General features: G+C 52.3%; 1 protein-coding gene and 1 pseudogene across 4 annotated transcripts; both read left to right on the top strand.

Annotated features, from left to right (window-relative positions):
* The first annotated feature begins 1,686 nt into the window (after positions 1 to 1,686).
* LOC105486587 (stromal cell-derived factor 1) lies at positions 1,687 to 18,554 on the top strand. 4 transcript variants are annotated; one of them, XM_011749481.3, is made up of 4 exons: positions 1,687 to 1,843; positions 5,927 to 6,044; positions 8,034 to 8,120; positions 18,536 to 18,554. In XM_011749481.3, exons 1-4 carry the CDS (start codon positions 1,783 to 1,785, stop codon positions 18,537 to 18,539), a joined length of 270 nt encoding a protein of 89 aa, XP_011747783.1. In that variant the 5' UTR covers positions 1,687 to 1,782; the 3' UTR covers positions 18,540 to 18,554. The 4 variants fall into 4 exon arrangements, with proteins under 4 accessions (XP_011747783.1, XP_011747782.1, XP_011747781.1 ...); XM_011749480.3 differs by lacking the exon at positions 18,536 to 18,554 and adding an exon at positions 13,416 to 16,588; XM_011749479.3 differs by lacking the exon at positions 18,536 to 18,554 and adding an exon at positions 10,707 to 11,993.
* LOC139356265 (sal-like protein 3) lies at positions 2,033 to 5,920 on the top strand (annotated as a pseudogene).
* Positions 18,555 to 20,532: the final 1,978 nt, after the last annotated feature.

Here is a 20,532-nt window from a genome sequence, read left to right as displayed (position 1 = left end):
GAATGGAGCGCGCCAGAGCTCTAGGAGCCGGGAGTGAGGCGCTGCCACCAGGGGGCGCCAGAGCCCCAGCGCTGCTGCTAGTACGCGGCCAGGATCACCCGTCCAGCCCAGAAAAGACCTGCGGACGCCCGACAGTTGCCTTCTTCACTGGACCTCACTGCCTTCAGTTCTTTAAGGGCAAGGGCCAAGTCAGTGGGGTTCCCAGCTCCAAGCCCAGTGCCCAGAGTGGGTGGGTGGGTGGGTGGGTGCATGGATGGACGGATGGATGGATGGATGGATGGAGTGCCGGCACACAGCCATCTAACGACCAAAGTGGTTTTGGAAAAAAAACACGCAGGAAACACCCATTCCTACCAGCGGAGTTCCGGAGCCCTCGCGGCCTCCTGTTTGACCGCCCCCGCCTAATGGAGCCTCTGACCGCAGGCCTGGCGGGCCAGCCCACTCCCCGATGGCCAGGACTCCCCAGGACCAGGGACGTGTCCCCAGGGCAGGCCCCTGGATGCACGCGGCGACTGACCCCACTCCGCTGGACGCTGTGCGGGGAAGGACACAGAGAGGTGGCCGGGGCAGCCCGCGGTCACAAAGAGAGACCCAAAGGGGCGCTCTCCTCACCCCCGCGCCTCCTGGGTGCCGGCCCGCACCCTCCCTTCGCCGCCGGGCTGGGGCCATCTGAGGTGTCCCGGTGGTATCCGGAGAGCTAAGCAACGCCGAGGGCCGGTTCCATGGGAAGAGTTTTCTGGACCCAAATGGCAGACGCCAGTAGTATTGTCCTAGGAGGTGGAGGTCCGGGTGGAGGAGTTCTTGTCTCAGCAATTTGGGTCGCGTGGAGCTTTTCTTGGGTAAGGCAGGAAATACTTAGGTTTAAAGGACTTACAGCTTCCATTTATTGAGTACCGTCTGCCTGTCAGAAACGAAGCAGAGGACTTCGCGGCGTGGGGCGGGTCTCATTGAATCTCCCCAGTCCCACAACGCAGGGTGGGCCTGTGATTAGCTCATTTCACAGTTGAGACGTCGGAGCTACAAAAGCTACATTCCCTTTACTGACGGCCGCCGGCGCCTTCTGCTTTGTACAAGTGAGGAAACTGAGGCTCGGCTGGTGGCGCCATGGGCTTGGAGTCCGAGCCACGCTGACTGCAAAGACAAGACCGGTCTCATTCCCGCGGACCAAGCACCGCTAGCCGGGCAGGTTGCAAGCTTGAGCCCCCACGCACAGAAAGCTGGACCCCATCGGCTGCCTTGGACCGCCGCCACCAGCAGTCCCTCAGCCCCGGGAGCAATTCGTTTGCTTTTCATTGGTTCTCATTCAGTTCCTGCCATGGAAAGGCCCCATCCTGCAGCTTTCCACGCTCGCCCCACTTTCCTCCTAAGGTCCTCAGTCTCTCCAGCGGGGCCCTGTCACAGGGACAACAAGCGGCCCTCCAGCCGGCGTCACCCAGGCTGCGGACCTCACTGCAGACCGGGCCTGCGGTGCGTGGCCCAGCGGAGCCTGAGGTCAAAGGCCGAAGCGCACTGCGGCCCCGGAGCACAGCGGGCGAGGGGGAGGGGCGAGGGGGAGGGGTGGGGGGCGCCGCCCAGGGAGTAGAGCGTCAGAGACCCCGGCCACGGCCAGCACTCGGCTCCGGGCCCGCCCCTCGCCGTGCGCCCGGCCCCGCCCCGCCTGGCTCTCGCATGTAAAGCGCCCGGCGCGCGCCTCCCACCGCCGCACTTTCACTCTCTGTTAGCCGAAGTGCCCGCTCTGCGTCCGGCCCGCGACCCGCGCTAGTCAGCCCGCCAGCCAGCGCCATGAACGCCAAGGTCGTGGTCGTGCTGGCCCTCGTGCTGACCACGCTCTGCCTCAGCGACGGTGAGTGCCCTCGGCGGGGAGGCCCTGGCGAGGCTCTGGGCTCCGGCTCCAGCCCAGCGCAGAGCCGCAACTCCTCTGCTTGCGCCTGCAGTTTGAGCCGCCCGGCACAGTGGGGGTGGAGGCAGCTCGCTTCGCTGGGAGCTCCGGCGGTGTCGAGTCCAAAGCTACTTTTGCGCCGAGGCTTTGTGACCTGCAGAGAGCGACCGCCCGACCTCAGGCTGGCTGCAGAGCGAGGTCAGGCGGGACAACTGGGCAGGAATGCCCCGAGGGAGCGTTCGGGGCTGGCGCGGGAAGGCGCGGAGGTGGGGAGTCGCGGATCCCAGACCCCTGCCCACCCACACCCGCAGCCATTGCATTCCCGCGCGGGGCTCGGTTTCCAGCGGCGAATGGGCTCCGAGGTCCCGCTGAGCACAGTGCTGGAGGTCGGGCGGTGCATGGTGAGAGCGCGCTTTGCAAAGTTCGCCTCATGCCGCTACTCGAGGCTGTGAGGTCCGATGCAGCCGCGCAGCCTCGGCTCCCTGCGAAGCCTATCCTCTCCCCACACCCTCGCGGGGCTCTGGGCCAGGCGCGGGCGGGCTGCGCGGCGCAGCTGTCGGGCTTGTGCCACCCGCCAGGCCGCGCTTCTGCACAGCTCCGCGGTCCGCAGCGACGCGGATCTGGGCGCGCGTCCAGCCTCTACCTCCCTGCCTCTTCTCGGGTTCACCCGAGAGAAGCCTAGGGACCCTCCGGGCCTCCCACGCCCCCTCCCCAGATCCCCAAACACACCTGCAGACAGGCGCTTTTGTCACCAGCCGGCCAAGCGCTTTGCCCCGGAATGAGAGCTGCAGCAAAGTTCAATCTCCAAGGCCCTAAGCTACTGGGAACCTTGGTGTCCCGTTTCACTGGGAGAGGGCTCTTTTCTTTTCTTTCGCTGAAGAGAAACTCGCTGCCCTGTCATAGGACACCGCTGCAAACCAAAATAAACTATTGCCTCTGAACACACGAGACGAAACCCTGTGGCTCAGGCCGCTGCGCTGCCTTGGCTGCGAAGTTTCCTGCAAAGAGTTGAAGGACACCCTGAGTGCTCTTGCAGCCGCGGGCTGTGCGGGCCCAGCGCGCCTCAGGCCCTCGACTGGGTTCGTGCAGACGCGGCCCCGGCGTCCTCGCTGGCCGTGGACTGCGCACTGATGTGAGCAGGGCCAGCGCAGCTGAGCCGCGCAGGAGAGGTTGGGCCGCCCGGGGTCGTGGCGGACTGCCTGAGAAGTGTTCAGGACACAGACTGAAGGCAATTGGGAATGTTTGTCGTTGTTGAAAAGTCCCTGAGGCAGTGTCTCCACACTGACCCCCCAAGTCATGGGGCATGTTTCTAGATTTTATTGCTGGATATTCTTCTGTTCCTATAAGGGCTCTGGTTTGGGCGGTTATTGACTGAGAGGTGGAATGAGGTTGGAGGTGTCACAGTGCACCGCTCTGGGAAACGGTGCTGCCCCCTCCCCTAGAGGGCTAGAGAGAGGATTGGAATGAGGCACCCCAGTCCTTGAGTTATGGGTGCAGCTGACCTGGGGGAAGCACAGAGATGTGGGGTCCGTCCCAGTCTCCTCTTGGCCTGGGAAGGGTGACATGGCCCTCAGAGTTGCCCCACTGGCAGCCAAGTAACCAGGGCAGGGGCCAGGCTCCAGGCAGGTCTGCTTCTCCTTGTACACATCGCCAGAATGCTTGTTCCTCCCCCCCCCCGCCCCCCACCTCACCTCGCTGTGCCTATGTTCCCTCTGGCCCCACACTTAGTCCTAAAGCTGAACTACGGAGAGAGCTCGGCCAGGGGTCCTGTCCCTCCCCCACTGGCTGACTTCCGTCAGGCAGCTGGGCTCCTGGGCTTCCCGGGGTTAAACTCAGGGTGGGCCCCCTTCCTAAGCCTGCTTGGAGGGGCCAGCTGGGCTCCTGTCTCTGCATTAGACTGGAAGGCTTTCTGAAAACTCCTGGAGCCAAGCTCACTGGGTCCCAAATCCGGGGTACCATCAGAGCCAGTCAGGATTCTTGCCAGTACACGGATTTACATCCAGAACGGTTGGGAAAGTTAGTCTTACTGACAAAAAGCTGGAGGAAAGAGCACATGAGGTGCACACGAAACCCTGTTCTTTTGGTAAGCACACCTGGGGGCTCTGTCACTTTAAAAAGACCTGTTGAAATTCGCTGCTTGACAGGCGGGCCTTAGGTCCTGAGAGTAGAAACAAGAATTGCTTTTGAAGGAAACGGATAATCCCAGGGGTGTAGGGGGAGAGGAGAGAGCGCCTGTGTGTTGAGCTCTGAATAGGTTCTGATTTCTGGCCTGATCACCGCTGCTTGATTAGGGGAGCCAGAGGAGCTTCTCTTCTCTGGGCGCTGGAGAGTCACAGCCCCACCCACCCCAGCGGGGGCGGCTGCGGCATTTGCCCTTGGATGCATACCTTCAAGCTCACTGTTGCTTGGGGGCGGGGTGGAGGGGGGCTTGTGCCTCACTACTGGGCTCCTATTCTCCTGTCCACCCCCAACCCACCCCCTGCCTCAGCTTGGAAGGGCCCAAAAGAAATCCAGGGAAACCGGGAGGCACAACACTCAGAGAGGAGCGTTTAGCTCCTCAGTTACCCAGGCTGCAGGCCGCGGCCCTGGTGGTGGCTTTCCCAGGTGATCTGGTTACAGTGCAGTGCTGACCTCACCTGCAGGGTCCCAGTGCAGCTGCTGGAAGCGAGCCCCAGAGGTGCCTTTCTGGAGTTAGATCAGGTACAAAAGTGAAGGCTGCTTTGGGTCTCTCCAGTGCCATGAGTCACCAGCAACCTGATGTTCGGCTTTCTCCTGGGTTTCAGGGAGTTGCATTTGGTCCCGGGGACAAGGAAGTGGGGAGACAAGTGGTCCCCTTTTCCTGCAACTTGGTGGCTAAATACACACTGCTGTTCTTAGTCCACATCATCCCTCAATTGATTGCAGCCTGTAGAAAAAAATAAAATAAAATGAGCCCCTTACTCAAGATTTCTTCCTGCTTCCCCAGCATTCTTTCCCAAAGGTGCAGAACTTCAGACAGAGGCCTCTCAGAACTTTGTAAACAGGCAAGCTTAAAAAAAAAAAAAAGAAAAAAGAAAAAAAAACTCTGGACTAAATATTCTTGGACATACATTTAATCTCTGATGAAAGGATCCACAAGTTCAAATAATTTGGGGTATTAAGTGGGGCTTGGATACAATCTGCAAGGAAAAAAACAAAAAAACAAAAAGCACACACAAATCCCAGCCCTCCAGGGCTTGCAATTCTATATTTAAAGGTTGAGCAGTGGGTTCTGCAGGAGCCCCTTGCTAATTTACACTAATGAGTGTCAATTATGGCATTTTGTAAATTGGTGATTTTGTAAAGATCTTAATACAATTCCTGAGGCTACAGAATCCCTGCCTAGGCAATGAAAACCACATTTGACTCCAGCTCCACTAATCTCCAAGCCTTGGGGGAAGTGCTGGGCAGAAGGTGGGCCCTTGGCCTGCTCTCAGGGGACTCACAGGTAGGAAGCCAGCCAGGATTCTTTTGTGCCTTCCAGAGCTTTAGGTGAATGTGAGGAGGGGGCTGTGGGTTGGGGAGGGCAGCATTCCTGAGCGCTACTGTGCTTCCTGGCTAGAGGCCTGGGCCAGAGGAGAGAGGCCAGAGAGCCTGGAGCCTCTTGTCCCCCTTCCTTTTCCCTGAGTAAAGAGATCTTTCTCAGCTGTCCCTTGAGGAATTTATTTTACAAAGAGTAACTGGGAATCTCAGTACCTTGGACTGAAACCGTTATCTCCTATAATTACTACCTTTACCTTAAGACACTGAGCAGGTGGCTTCTAATTTAATCTCCCCCCTCATCTAGGGTCCAGCTCTCCCCAGCCCTGTTGGTCTCCTTGCCCTGTAGAAGCTGAGTCTGAGCTTAGCCAGAACTCACTGTGCTGCCTGAGGAGATGGCCTTTCCCAAAATGCACCAGTAACCTGGAACTCACCCCGGTGATGCCATCTCTTGATCCTTAATGGCTGCAGCAACTGCTGCAGACCCAGGCACACATTACCAAAATCTGGCAGGGTACTCAAGTGCCTTGTTCTCCTTACCTCTTCTAGGGAAGCCCGTCAGCCTGAGCTACAGATGCCCATGCCGATTCTTCGAAAGCCATGTTGCCAGAGCCAACGTCAAGCATCTCAAAATTCTCAACACTCCGAACTGTGCCCTTCAGATTGTGTAAGTCTTGAACATCATCTAACGAACAAAGTTGCATCTAACGAACATAGTAACATCTAACCCAAGTCTTGTTAAAGGTGTAGAAGTAACATAAGCCAAGTGTCCAACCTTGAACTTGGCATAATTAGTGGCAGCTGTTTTTACCATGAGGACCTTTAGTGTGCCACCAGCCATGAATTTTAAAAGCAGTTCTTGGCCTGCACACCCTGCTGTGCTTGTAGTAGTTCTCTCTTCTTTCCAAACCTCCTTTCTTCAGCACAGCACAGCTAGATGTTGGAGAAACTATGGGCTTTGCCAAGGTTTTGACTGAAGCCTACTAAATTAGCCAGCCCTTAGCTAATAACAGTGATAAATGGCCTGCCAGTTTCGGGGATCCGATGCCCTCCATTAACTTACAAGACCTAAATTCAGTTTAAGTCCTCTTTAACCATTGGGTGAAACTTCAACATTTTCAGCTCACTTACCTGTATTTTCTCAAGTACAGCATATGAGGTTTTGGTGTTATTTGGTGTGGATGGCAGCCGCTAACATTTGATTTTATTCATTTGGGAAACAAAGGCCAAAATCTCACATCCACAAGACAGGAGAATCTCAGCTGGGTGCAGAAAACCGCAAGAAGTGCAGGAAGAAAGCCATGTGCTTGAAAGCCTATAGCTTGGCCCTCTCATGCTCACGAGGTCCTGTGTCTGAACACGGGGAAGCAAGGGCTCGGGGAGTCTCTTGGAGAGGATTTGATTGCTCAGAAGTCCTAGTGCAAAAAATGGAGTGGGGACAGCAGTTGGAACCAAAGTTACAAATTCCCAAAGACTTTTCCACCCGACACCAACAGTTTTCAGTTTTGATTTTAGAAAACTGTTTTTAGTTTTGAGTTCACCCTTTACTGCCTTGAATGTGTTTGTTATTTACAGTATATTTTAGGGCCCTAGAAGATGAATATATTTTCAGTACTTTGTCTACAACATGATACTTTATCTCTTGTGAAGAGTATTTTAAAGATACTGAATTTAGCTACCATGGACCTGCTTGAAGTTGAAGATGCCAAATACAATTCTCAGGTCTAAACAGACACTAAATTAACAAATGGCAGGGCCTAGATTTGAACCCCATTGTGGGTTGCTCCGAGCCACACCCACCTCTGCAACCCTCTTCACCTAATGGACTTGAAGACTCCCTGGGTGCCCCTGAGCCACTGTGCTGGGGCTTAGCTGTCCTCAAGACCCTTAAGTACTTGGGCTGTGTGACATTCCCTGGCACCTAGGGCTTTCTGGCAAGAGATCCAGAGAGATGAATCAGGCCTTCCCCAGGAGTTTGCCTGTAGGGAAGCTCTTGAGAGTGTGAACTTAAAAACAAATGAGACCAAGAAACATTCAGTGAACTTGTAAAATCTTTCTAGAAACTATTTTCTGGTAAGCCACCTGCACTGCCCCTCCCCTCCCTGGCTGGTCACCCTCCTGGTCAGACTGCGGTGACTTCTGGAGGCCTCCTGCCTCCAGGCTTCCTCACGCCCATCCTTAAGTCGGCCCTATGTCTATCAAGATGACCCATCCAAATAAACCTCTCATCTGTTGCTCTCCATTCTCCCCTCCACAGGCGCCTAGAGCATCCTGTCCTCCCCTTCCTCAGTGTCCTCTGCGTGCTTTGATAACCCCCCTGGCGTATTTGCTTCTGATTTTCCCTTCCTCTTTATTTACTCTCCAAGCTCCTACTTACCCTTCAAAGACAGCTCAAATGCTCCCTTACATGAATTCCCCCTGCACTGCCATGGAAAGACTTCTGTTCACATTTCCATGTCTCTGTAATGGAACTTCCTGCACTGCCAGCGCTGAGCTTTCCCCAGCACATCGCGAGCACCTCTGGAGCCTGAGCATGCCAAGTGGAGCACGGGGTGCCAGCAAGGGCCCTAGATGGGTGTTGGGGGAGCGGATGCACACGTGGCAGCAGCGCCTTCCTCTTGTGCAGCCGCATACTGTTGCCATTCTGTTTTCACAGAGCTCGGCTGAAGAACAACAACAGACAAGTGTGCATTGACCCGAAGCTAAAGTGGATTCAGGAGTACCTGGAGAAAGCTTTAAACAAGTAAGCACAACAGCCATAAAGGACTTTCTGCTAGACCCACTTGAGGAAAACTAAAACTTTGTGAGAGATGAAAGGGCAAAGATGTGGGGGAGGGGGCCTTAATCATGAGGACCGGGTGTGTGTGTGGGGTGGGCACATTGATCTGGGATCGGGCCTGAGGTTTGCCAGCATTTAGACACCGCATTTATAGCGTACGGTATGATATTGCAGCTTGTATTCATCCATGCCCTGTACCCGTGCACGTTGGAGCTTTTATTACTGGGGTTTTTCTAAGAAAGAAATTGTATTACCAACAGCATTTCCAAGCAGTTAGTTCCTTCATGATCATCACAATCATCATCATTCTCATTCTCATTTTTTAAACCAACGATTACTTTAAGATCTGAATTTGGCTTGTTTGGAGCATCTCCTCTGCTCCCCTGGGGAGTCTGGGCACAGTCAGGTGGTGGCTCAACAGGGAGTTACAAAAAGTATCCTTCCTCCAGACGCTGAGGCTCCTGCAGCAGTGCCCCTCCCAGGAGGAAGGCCTCTGTGGCGCTCAGATACCAACTGGGGCTGGGTACTGCCACCGCCTTCACCTCCTCTTTCAACCTCAGTGATTGGCTCTGTAGGCTCCATGTAGAAGCCACTGTCACTGGGACTGTGCTCAGAGACCCCTCTCCCAGCTATTCCCACCCTCTCTCCGACTCCGAGAGCATGCTTAATCCTGCTTCTGCTTCTCATTTCTGTAGCCTGATCAGCGCCGCACCAGCCGGGAAGAGGGTGATCGCTGGGGCTCGTGCCCTGCATCCCTCTCCTCCCAGGGCCTGCCCCCCAGCTCGGGCCCTCTGTGAGATCTATCTTTGGCCTCCTCCCAAATGGAGCTGGCCCTGTCCTGGGGATGTGTGATGGTCCCCCTGCTTACCCACAAAAGACAAGTCTTTACAGAATCAAACGCAATTTTAAATCTGAGAGCTCGCTTTGAGTGATTTGGTTTTGTGATTGCCTCTGAAGCCTATGTATGCCATGGAGGCACTACAAACTCTGAGGTTTCTGAAATCAGAAGTGAAAAAATCAATGAATAAACCAGCATCTTGCCACTGCCCGCCCCTGAAGCCACAGCAGGGTTTCAGGTTCCAATCAGAACTGTTGGCAAGATGACATTTCCATGCATAAATGTGATCCACAGATGGTCCTGGTGTTATTTGTAACTTTTTGCAAGGCATTTTTATATATATTTTTGTGCACATTTTTTTTTACGTTTCTTTAGAAAACAAATGTATTTCAGAATATATTTATAGTCGAACAATTCATATATTTGAAGTGGAGCCATATGAATGTCAGTAGTTTATACTTCTCTATTATCTCAAACTACTGGCAATTTGTAAAGAAATATATATGATATATAAATGTGATTGCAGCTTTTCAATGTTAGCCACAGTGTATTTTTTCACTTGTACTAAAATTGTATCAAATGTGACATTATATGCACTAGCAATAAAATGCTAATTGTTTCATGGTATAAACCTCCTACTGTATGTGGGAATTTATTTACCTGAAATAAAATTCATTAGTTGTTAGTGATGGAGCTCATAGACGTTTCTGGTTTATACAGTTAAGCCTGCCTGTGGTCAGGTGCCTGAGACCCCTTCTCACAGCCCATGTGTGACAGTGTATGGGCTTTTTCTCACGAGCAGATTAGATCTGCAGCTCAAGTTTTTGGATCTTTTTTTTTTTTAAACCCAATTGAAATAGTAGTGCTGGTTTTCTGAAGAATAATATTTGACTCACTAATTCCTCTTCCCTCCCTCCTCCTCCTCGGTTCTCCTAACATCCCCATGTAATCCCCAGAGACTCAACCCTAGTAATATCAACCTTTCACATTTTCCCATGTAAAAATCCCATGACTCCAGGCCGTGGTTAATATCAAGCTTTCACAGGGACAGGTGGCCTCACCCCATAAATCATTAAATACCATTCAGCTTGAATCATTTTAATGTGACAGTCACGAGCCAGTTGCTCTAATAAAAATCTGCTAACCAGCTCTCTCCCTTGCTCTCCAGAACAATTGCATTCATTCCCAGGAGGGTTCACAGGCGTCTAGAAAGGAGAAGGTGGGACCACTGCCTTTTTTCTCCTCTTCCAAATGGCAGTCTGAACCTGGGGCCCGCAGCCTCCAAATGTTCAAATGCGGGCATTTCTTAGAGAAAGCTAAGAGTTCAGCCCTGCATTGAGGAGAAAAAGTCCCATGAGAGCAGGGCAGGGCAAGGTGACAAGGACCACGATGGCCAGCCTGGCCCTGGGTGTACCCTGAGATGTGGATTCCTTGTCCCCAGTGGGAACCAGATTCAGGTTGGCAGATTGGCAGTCACCGTAACCCATTCACAAAGGTGTTCTAGGAGCCCATAGAACATTTGTTTGAATGGAAGGAAATATCCAATTTATCTTAGTAAATCACTGATAAACAGTGCTTTGACCAGGGGCCTCCAGGTCTGAGACTGAAAGCACAGTTTAACTGGTACATGGGCCAGTGTTAAATCGTATGCAGACTGAGACGAAGTTTTGTTTATTTCCACATTATTAATGGTTCTACTAATTTTATCTAAGGGGGCGCAGAGAAGAAAAAGTGGGGAAAAAAGAAAAGATAGGAAAAAAGAAGCGACAGAAGAAGAGAAAGGCTGCCCAGAAAAGGAAAAACTAGTTATCTGCCACCTCGAGATGGACCACAGTGCACTTGCTCTCGTCGCTTTGTAAATTTGCTCGATCCTCCTCCAGGACAGACCCCCATGCAGACCGGGCAGGGTCTCAGACTTCCGTGGGGGATCAGTGCTTTGCTGCCCTGCCAGCCACACCAGCTTCTGTATTTACGTGCTTTTAAAGGCCCTTATTGGTCTGCTAAGTTATGAAGAAAGTAGTTGTGCAGAGACTGGGGCAGGGGTCTGTGACGTGGAGCCTGTGTGCTCAGGACTCTGTCCAGAATAGCCTGGGAGCTCCAGGATTGCCCAGGTTTGCTGAGCCCCTCAGCCCACCCTCCACTTCCTCTCTTAGAAGGCCCATGCTCACTGGGGAGCTCACCAGCTCCACACACTTACAGTCTGCATTCCTGTGGAGACCAGGCTGTAACCACCTGGCCAGTGTGCAGGGCAACCTGCTAGCCCAGTAGAGGTGGCCTTGCCAGGAAGGGGGTGTACCACCCCTCTGTGGCCCTCAGGAAAGGTGAAAACTGACTGAGCCTCAGGGCTGGGCCCTAGCTTTTTCCAAACACCCATTGCCTTTCCCTCCACCACTCTGCCACCTGGGAAGGTGCTTCTTCAGCCTCTCCTTCCTGGGTTGTGGGAGTGGCTTGATCCCCAAGCCCGGGTGGGTTTCTGCAAACTGTGTGGGGTGAGCCGGAGGGAATGCTGCGTTCTCAGAGAGCAGATGTGGAAACACTTCTCAGGGAGCTCCTTTTTGGGCAATTCTCTTTAGAGGCTTTAAACAGGTCCTCCACGTGGAGGACAGATGTGCTATGGAACTTTGCAAGGGTCCTGAATCCCTGGGGATCCCAGCCTGTCCCCTCCCGCCTCCTGTGTGATGGCGTGTGCTCCGGCTGCACGGCGCAGCCGCCTCGGTCCTCATTCATGGGAAATACCTTATCTGCCCAAAGCAAATACCACTTAAGCTCTAGAACTTTCCTGCACCCTCCGTCCCTGCCCATGTAGATGTATATGTGAGATTTTTTTTGCCAAGTTTCTCTAATCTGGACTGGGAGGATGGAAGAGCAAGGCCCCCGTTTCAGTAGTGCTCTGAAAAAGGATACATTGAATTTCTCAGCCCTTCTCCACCTCACATAAACACCTGCCCACCCTGCACCCCGAACCTGGGTCATAATTTTAATAAATGCAAAAAGAGGAAGTGGTTGGAGGATGGAGCACATGGAATTCAGGAGAAAACCCACCAAGACCCCTGCATGTCAGACACACCCCGACCCGGAGCGCCGTGTCCCCTTGAGCTTTAATGAGCTCCCTGTGATCAGAGCCATGCCTTCTCCTCCTTGTGGAGGCATCCTAGGATGCTTCAGCCAAAGGCCTTTGTTTCCAGCCACTATCCCTTTTATCTGGACAACTCTCCAGGCCTACGTTCCTCTTGCCAGCACTGGGGGTAACAGGCCTGAGCCCTGGATACAGGGGTGCCCTAGTCTTCTGCCCTCCCCACGTCTTAAGGCACAGGGCTGTTGGGTGGGCTGCCTGGGGCTGCCATCTTTCCCATGGAAGCCAGTAGCCGTTGTGGTCCATGGGACTCTGACAAAAGCGCCCCAAGAGGGCCAACCTGTGCCCCCCCTACTTGGCTGTGTTCTTCGGACTCCACATGCAGCAGGGCTCTGTGCCTGGGGAGGGGTGGCCAGTCTGTCCAGGTCAGCATGAAAAGCTGTTGGCTCCCTAGGGACAGAGGGCCCGGCTAAGGCTGCCTGAGGATACAAACTGCTTGCTGCAGTGACAAGCAATGCTGCCTCCCTCCCGTCCCACTCCTGGGGAGCAGGGTCTGCAGGGACTGAGAGTGGGTCCCACCTTGAGAACGCTTGCAAGGTCTGTCCTGTCTTGATGTCTTAATGTGACTGCACATGCCCTGGGGGCTCACTGTGGCTTCCAAGTGGCTTATGAAGCTCCTAGGAGCAGGTGGTACACCCACTGCTGAAGACAGGGTCGCCATGGAAGAGCGAAGAGCCTGACCGGGATTCCTGGTGGGTTGAAACTAGGAAGTGCTCACACCAGTCGGAGCCAGATGAGGGGTGCGCCATGGTCACTACTCTGTCCAGCATGCATTCCTCCTGGGAAGTCCTGGCCGCCTGTGCACCCACCCCTGTGCCACCTCCAGCAGCCCCACCTGGGGCCACCTGCAGTGGCATGGCCCCTGGCTGAGAGGCTCCGAGGGCGAGGGGTTACTGGAAGCCATGAAAGTGTCTCTTGGGAGAGCCGAGGCCAGGATGCAAGGCAGCAGCATCCTGAGCCCCAGTCCCACGCCAGTGCCGGGTAAGCAGTGTGCCCTGTCCCCGTCGTATGACCACTCTGATGGGCCTCTCTGTGCCTTCATATGTCTGCCACGTGTCTGTTCTCTGCTTTCTGCCGTCCATGGGTCCTTCCGCTTCAGCCTGGCTGCGTCTCGCACTCCCCTCCCGTCTGCTGTCCCAGGGCCTCTGAAGGGAGATGCATGGCCAAGGTGGCAACTTGGAAGTAGGGAGTGGCCCCAGGGCCTCCGCGCAGGCAGTCGCCCTGCAGGAGCCAGCTGGGTGTGGGGGGAACCTGCCTTAATGGTGTTTCCCTCTGTTCTTGTCAACAGGAGGTTCAAGATGTGAGAGGGTCAGACGCCTGAGGAACCCTTACAGTAGGAGCCCAGCTCTGAAACCAGTGTTAGGGAAGGGCCTGCCACAGCCTCCCCTGCCAGGGCAGGGTCCCAGGGCTTTGTTTTGCACACTTTGCCATATTTTCACCATTTGATTATGTAGCAAAATACATGACATTTATTTTTCATTTAGTTTGATTATTCAGTGTCACTGGTGACACATAGGAGCTTAGACTAAGGCCATTATTGTACTTGCCTTATTAGAGTGTCTTTCCATGGAGCCGCTCCTCTGACTCAGGGCTCCTGGGTTTTGTATTCTCTGAGCTGTGCAGCTAGGGAGACTGGGCTGAAGGAACCTCGCCCCCGTGGTCAGCCCTAGGATGGAGAACCACCAGGAGGGATGCCTGTGGGTGCCAGGACCAGTCAACCTGAGCAAAGCCTAGTGAAGGCTTCTCTCTGGGATGGGATGGTGGAGGGCCACACGGGAGGCTCACCCACTTCTCCATCCACATGGGAGCCAAGTCTGCCTCTTCCGGGAGGGCAGCAGGGCTACCCTGAGCTGAGGCAGCAGTGTGAGGTCAGGGCAGAGTGAGACCCAGCCCTCATCCCGAGCACCTCCACATCCTCCACGTTCTGCTCATCATTCTGTGTCTCATCCGTCATCATGTGTGTCCACGACTGTCTCCATGGCCCCGCAAAAGGACTCTCAGGACCAAAGCTTTCATATAAACTGTGCACCAAGCAGGAAATGAAAATGTCTTGTGTTACCTGAAAACTGTGCACATCTGTGTCTTGTTTGAAATATTGTCCATTGTCCAATCTTGTGTTTTTGTTCAAAGCCAGCATCCTCCTCTGTGACCAGTGTCTTGATGCATGCACTGTTCCCCCTATGGAGCCGCTGAGCGAGGAGATTCCCCTTAGAGTGCAGTCCTGATCAGAGCCGTGTTCCTTTGGGGTGAACTACCTTGGTTCCCCCACTGATCACAAAACCATGCTGGGTCCATGGGCAGAGCCCAAGGGAATTTGGTGTGCACCAGGGTTGACCCCAGAGGCTTGCTGCCCCATCAGTTCTCCCTCAGTTGTCAGTACCTTCAAACTAGGTCCAAGCCCAGCAGTGCTTGCGGAAAACAAGCATTCACAACTTGGTTTTGGTTTTTAAAACCCAGCCCATAAAATAATCAATCCTGGACATGAAGATTTCTTCCCAATTCACATCTTACCTCATCTTCTTCACCATTTGGCATTGCCATCATCTCCTGCCTTCCTCCCTGGGCCCTCTCTGCTCTGCGTGTCACCTGTGCTTCGGGCCCTTCCCACAGGACATTTCTCTAAGAGAGCGATGTGCTGTGCAAAGAGTAAGTCAACCTGCCTGACATTTGGAGTGTTCCCCTTCCACTGAGGACAGTCAGTAGAGCTGTACTAAGCCACTTAAAATGTTCACTTTTGACAAAGGCAAGCACTTGCGGGTTTTTGTTTTGTTTTTCATTCAGTCTTACTAATACTTTTCCCCTTTGATTAAAGACCCCAGTTTAAAAAAAAATTAATGAAGAAAGTGGAAAACACGGAAGTCAAAGCAAGGAAACTGTATGTAACATGTAGGAAGTAGGAAGTAAATTATAGTGGCGTAATCTTGAATTGTAAATTTTTGAATTTAATAATCTGTAGAGTTATTAGTAATATGTGTTACGTATTTCCATAAGTATTTCAAATTAGATCTTCATGGCAGAAGGCAAATCCATCAACCAAAATTGTCCCTTAAACAAAAATTAAAATCCTCAATCTAGCTATGTTACATTGAAAAACTAGAGCCTGAGGGATCTTTATTAGTTATAAAGATACAGAACTCTTTCAAAACCTTTTGAAATTAACTTCTCACTATAGCAGTATAATTGAGTTTTCAGTGGGGCAGTCATTATCCAGGTAATCCAAGATATTTTAAAATCTGTCATGTAGAACTTGGACTTACCTGCCCCCAATCCATGAACCTAGACCATTGAATTCTTGGTTGAGGAAACAAACATGACCCTAAATCTTGACTACAGTCAGGAGAGGAATCATTTCTATTTCTCCTTCATGGGAGAAAATAGATAAGAATAGAAACTGCAGGGAAGATTATTTGCATAACAATTCCTCTGCTAACAATCAGCTCCTTGGTGGAGACTGCCCAGCTAAAGCAATATGCATTTAAATACAGTCTTCCTTTGCAAGGGAAAAGTCTCTTGTAATCCAAATCTCCTTTTGCTTTCAAACTGCTAGTCAAGTGTGTCAGCGAGCTGTTGAGTAGGGCTCCCTCATTTGTCCTGGGACCTGGTGCTGCCTCTACCTGACATTCCCTTGGGCTCATTGTAACCTCTTTGGAGGCCCTCACTGCCAGCTCTGCATCAGGACCCAGAGGAAGGGGCCAGAGGCTCATGGACTGGCTGTGTGTTGGGATTGAGTCTGTGCCACGTGTTTGTGCTACTGTGTGTCCCCCTCTGTCCAGGCACTGAGACACCAGCGAGGAGGCTCCAGAGGGCACTCTGCTTGTTATTAGACATTACTTCCTGAGACAAAAGGTTCAGCTTGGAGCAGAGGGGCTGAATAGCAAAAGTTCCCCCCACTCCCCCACGACCCACAACCTTAGATGTTCGTTCTAAGTCTTCCCATTGGATCTCATTGGACCCTTCCATGGTGTGATCTTCTGACTGGTGTTATCACCGTGGGCTCCCTGACTGGGAGTTGATCGCCTTTCCCAGGTGCTACACCCTTTTCCAGCTGGATGAGAATTTGAGTGCTCTGATCCCTCTACAGAGCTTCCCTGACCCATTCTGAAGGAGCCTCATTCCTGGGAAATACTCCCTAGAAACTTCCAAATCCCCTAAGCAGACCACTGACAAAACCATGTAGAAAATTTGTTATTTTGCAACCTCGCTGAACTCTCAGTCTCTGAGCAGTGAAGAATTCAGTGTTAAATGTGATGAATACTGTATATTGTATTGTTTCAATTGCATCTCCCAGATAATGTGAAAATGGTCCAGGAGAAGGCCGATTCCTATATGCAGTGTGCTTTAAAAAATAAATCAATAAGAAACAACTCTTTGAGAAACAACAATTTCTACTTTGAAGTCATACCAATGAAAAAATGTATATGCACTTATAATTTTCCTAATAAAGATCTGTACTCAAATGTAGCCACCAACAGTTTGAAATTAGTGTTACTACTTGGAATTTTCTGGACATGGTTTTTTCCCCTCAAACCCAAACCTGAGGGTTGTGTAATCCTGGCTACAGTGGTTCATGGAAAACAGGGCATTGTAATCATGCTAATCACAGCTGAGAACTCTGGAGGCATACTTGCCTCTTCTGGACAGCTGATCCTTAGCAGGGAAAGGTGCTCCCTTTTCTCTGCGTGTCCTTGGTTTTGCTAGAATTGCTTCTGAAAGGCCAGCATCTCCTCTACTCCACAAGGGATGGTTTTGTGCAAGGGTCTCAGGTATTTCCTGACAGCTATGAGGAGGAAAACTTCCACACTGCCCTTCTCAGTCCTGGGAGAATGCAACAGAGGTCTGGCCCTGATGATAATTGCTGAGGACCAATGCTCTGTGTGTTTCCTGCTCTGCACAGGGACCCTGCTGGAAGCCAGACACTATTCTGTCATCTAGCAATGACTAGCCAGCACTGTCCTGGACATGGGGCATAGGAGATGAGCCCGGCAAACAGACTCTGGTCCTCACAGAGGTCAGCCCTTAACACTCTCTAGCACATTCGCTGTCATCCACAGTCAACCTTGCTGGAAATGAGAGGTCAGCACGAAAGTTCCGAATGTCTGAGTCAGATTATCCGGTCCTCAAGCCCTCTTCCCCATTGGTCCAGATGTGATCACATCATCCCGTGCCAAACCTTCCCGTGACTTAATGGGATGGTCATCATGTGGGCGCTAAGTTGCAGATGGACTGGGAAAGGGAGAAGGGTTAGAGCAGGCCGGGAAGGGCAGCATGGTGTCAGGGGACCTGTGCAGGCTTCATGGAAGATCAGTAGACTGGGGCTTGCGTCCCATTCACTCTCTGCTCCCTCTGTGATTTGAGATGCATCCCTTGATCTCTGTGAGTTCCAGTCTCCCAGCTGCAACACCGAAGCTTATTATTGCCAAGGGTCAGGAGGATTAGACTGGGAGAGTGTGTGGAAGCAGCTAGCTTTTGAGGGACAGGACAAAGCCCACCCCTCCACCCCAAAAGTTCCCCATTTTGTTCCCTCTCTTCACCTCCTGTTTCCTGGAGTCCACAGAGCTAGAATAAGACCCACATCTGCCTCTGCTGAGCCCCTTAACAAAGCTCAGAGACCAAGGGAGCAGGAAGTGATCTGGAAGCTGAGCCTGCCCCTCAGATAAAGGATGGGGAGAAGTCACTGGGTCTTATCCCCTGTGTCTCCAGCACACCACACTGCTATCCTAGCACTGGGAATCAACAACGGGCAATCCATCAAAATGACCTGGCATCAGAAAGAAAGCCTAAGCCCTGGCATGCTTGCACTGTCCCCCATTTACTCGGCCAACAACGCTGCAATGCCACTCCTGCACCGCAGGAGTGTGGGGAGCAAGACACACTTGCTCTAATTCCACGAAGCCTGCAGTCTGACGACTGCCATGTGAGAAGTGGGTATTTTCATAGATTGTGGTGTATTCAGGCATCAGGGAAGCATAAAACAGAAAAGACCCCTAATTTAGGCATCAGTGAGGATTCGCTTAAAAAGTGCTTGTGAAGGTGAAACCTGAGAAAAGTGAATTCTTTGGAGGGGTGGTCTACTGAGCCCATGAGGGCTGGCATGGAGAGCCCAGGTGGTATCCTCCTGTGAATTGGAAAGAGGACTTATTCTAGAAGCCGGAGGTGTAGCTCACACAGGGAGTCTGGCACGGGGGGCACAGGGCACTGGGTTGCAGCCTCTTCATTCCCATCACTTGTGGGAGGTACAAACACAGCTGAGAAAGCTGGACCCCCACAGTGATGGGGTTCCCTCAGCACGGCTGATTGCATGAAGTGGACACCAGATGCATATTGCAAGCCAATCTGATTTTCTATCACAGGAGTACACGGCTGTGATTCAACAGTATCAGACTTTGCTCCCTTTCTCTGTGCCTGCAGCTGAGGACTGGGCACTCTGGAGTGTGGGCCGCCGGGAGACAGAAGCGGAAGGAGCCTCCACTGCTTGAAACAGATTCAGAGAAGTGGGGATGCAAGACCAGGAAGCCCTAGAGGGAAGCAACCTGTGGCTGCCCATGGAGGGCCTGGAGAACCTCGGAGGGCGTTGGTCCCTGGTGAGGTCTGGCTGCACTCCTTGCCTTGGGTTCTGTGTGTTCCGAGTAAATCCTCTTGGAGCTAAAATGAGGATTTCTGCTATTTACACTCAAATAATCATCACCAGGGTCAACTTGCAAGCTCCAAAGAAAGACCATTTACACGAGCAGTCCTCAACCTTTTCGGCACCAGGGATTGGTTTCTTGGAAGACAATTTTTCCACAGACAGTGCAGGGTGGGGTGAGTGTGGTTTCTGGATGAAACTGTTCCACCTCAGAGGATCAGGCATGAGTTAGATTCTCATAAGCAGTGCACAGTCTAGATCCCTGGCATGCGCAGTTAACAATAGGGTTCTCGGTCCTAGGAGAATCCAATGCTGTTACTGATCTGACAGCAGGTGGGGTTCAGGCAATAGTGCTCCCCCACACACAGCTCACGTCCTGCTGTGCAGTCCAGTTCCTAACAGGCCATGGACCCCTACTGGTCTACGGCCTAGGAGCTGGGGACCCCTGATTTAGACCACACAGATTCCCTAGCCGTGCCTGCTACCCATTAGGATTGATCAAAGACCCAGAGGCATTCCTGAAGCCTCCACATAAGGCACACAGGACCCAGGCAGCACCCACCCTGCCTGCCCAGCATCAGCTGTGGAGAGACAGGTGAACATCTGTCAGCCTAGGAGAGCTCTGGCACAGCCACAGGTGTGTACAGGGAAGGCTGGGGCCCACCACACAGTCTGTGTATCTGCTGAGCATAGCAAACTGGAGACAGCTAAATCCTTAGCTGTCCTCAGGTGGAGTCCGCTCCTAGGCATCCACCACTAGGAGGAAGCTCCATAATGCCTTTTCAGGGTTTCCTGCCAGTGCCTAGTCATGGTTGTTTCACAGACTTAATGAGTAAGCTGACTCTTCAGGCTGCAAGGCAGCACCAGGCCTTGGGCGGCAGCCTCTGGTCAAGTCAGAGCCCAACCCTGGGGTTCCCATCTTAGCTGCTCTCGGATTTCAAGGCCATTGCCTTGCTACATGTAAGAGCATAAGGAATTGTGTCCACCTCTTGGCCCATGAAACCAAACAGAAACAAAGCTGAGTGAAGCCATAGGTGAAGCCTCTGAACTCCCCACCCCTCCTATTCTTGCTATGAATGGAGGGGCCTGGGGTAGCAAGTGGGGCTTGTGGACTTGGCAGCCGAGTGGAAAGAGCCCCGGGCCTAGAATGAAGGACCCAGCTGTCAATTGCTGTTTAACCTTCCCCAGCTAAGTCTCACTCAGTCCACCCTGCACCTGCACCTGCACCTCCAAAGCTGATCAGAGCTTAGAAAAAATTCTTCCCTGCTGTCCACTCTCAAAATTCATACTCAGCTGCCTGATTCTACTCAGCCCAGTATGGGGCTTGTTCCATACTTTCTTGCCTTTCCTTAAGCTTTCTTCCTCCTCTCCTTTGTCAACTTGCAGCTCATGATCTGGCTTCCTCTGTCACAGAATGAAAGGGAGCATTACGGAGGGGGTTTTCCCAAACACCACATGTTCCACATAAGTGGGAGCTAGAAGATGAGAAGACATGGACACAGAGGGGAACAATACACACTGGGGCCTGTGAGAAGGTGGAGAGTAGGAGGAGGGAGAGGATCAGGAAAAATAACGAATGGGTACTGGGCTTAATACGTGTGGATGAAATAATCTGCACAGCAAACCCCCATGACACGAGTTCACCTATACAACAAGCCTGCACATGTATCCCTGAACTTAAAAGTTAAAAAAAAAAAAAAAGAAGAAGAAGAAGGGGGTTTTCACAAGCTTCACCTCTTGTCCACCCTCTCATCCAATATATATGCATTGTAGCTGCTGT

This window comes from Macaca nemestrina, chromosome 9, assembly GCF_043159975.1.
Source record: "Macaca nemestrina isolate mMacNem1 chromosome 9, mMacNem.hap1, whole genome shotgun sequence".
In the NCBI taxonomy this organism is placed as follows: Eukaryota; Metazoa; Chordata; class Mammalia; order Primates; family Cercopithecidae; genus Macaca; species Macaca nemestrina.
The sequence above is the reverse complement of the archived record's forward strand: the minus strand, read 5'-3'. Positions and strand labels throughout refer to the sequence as shown.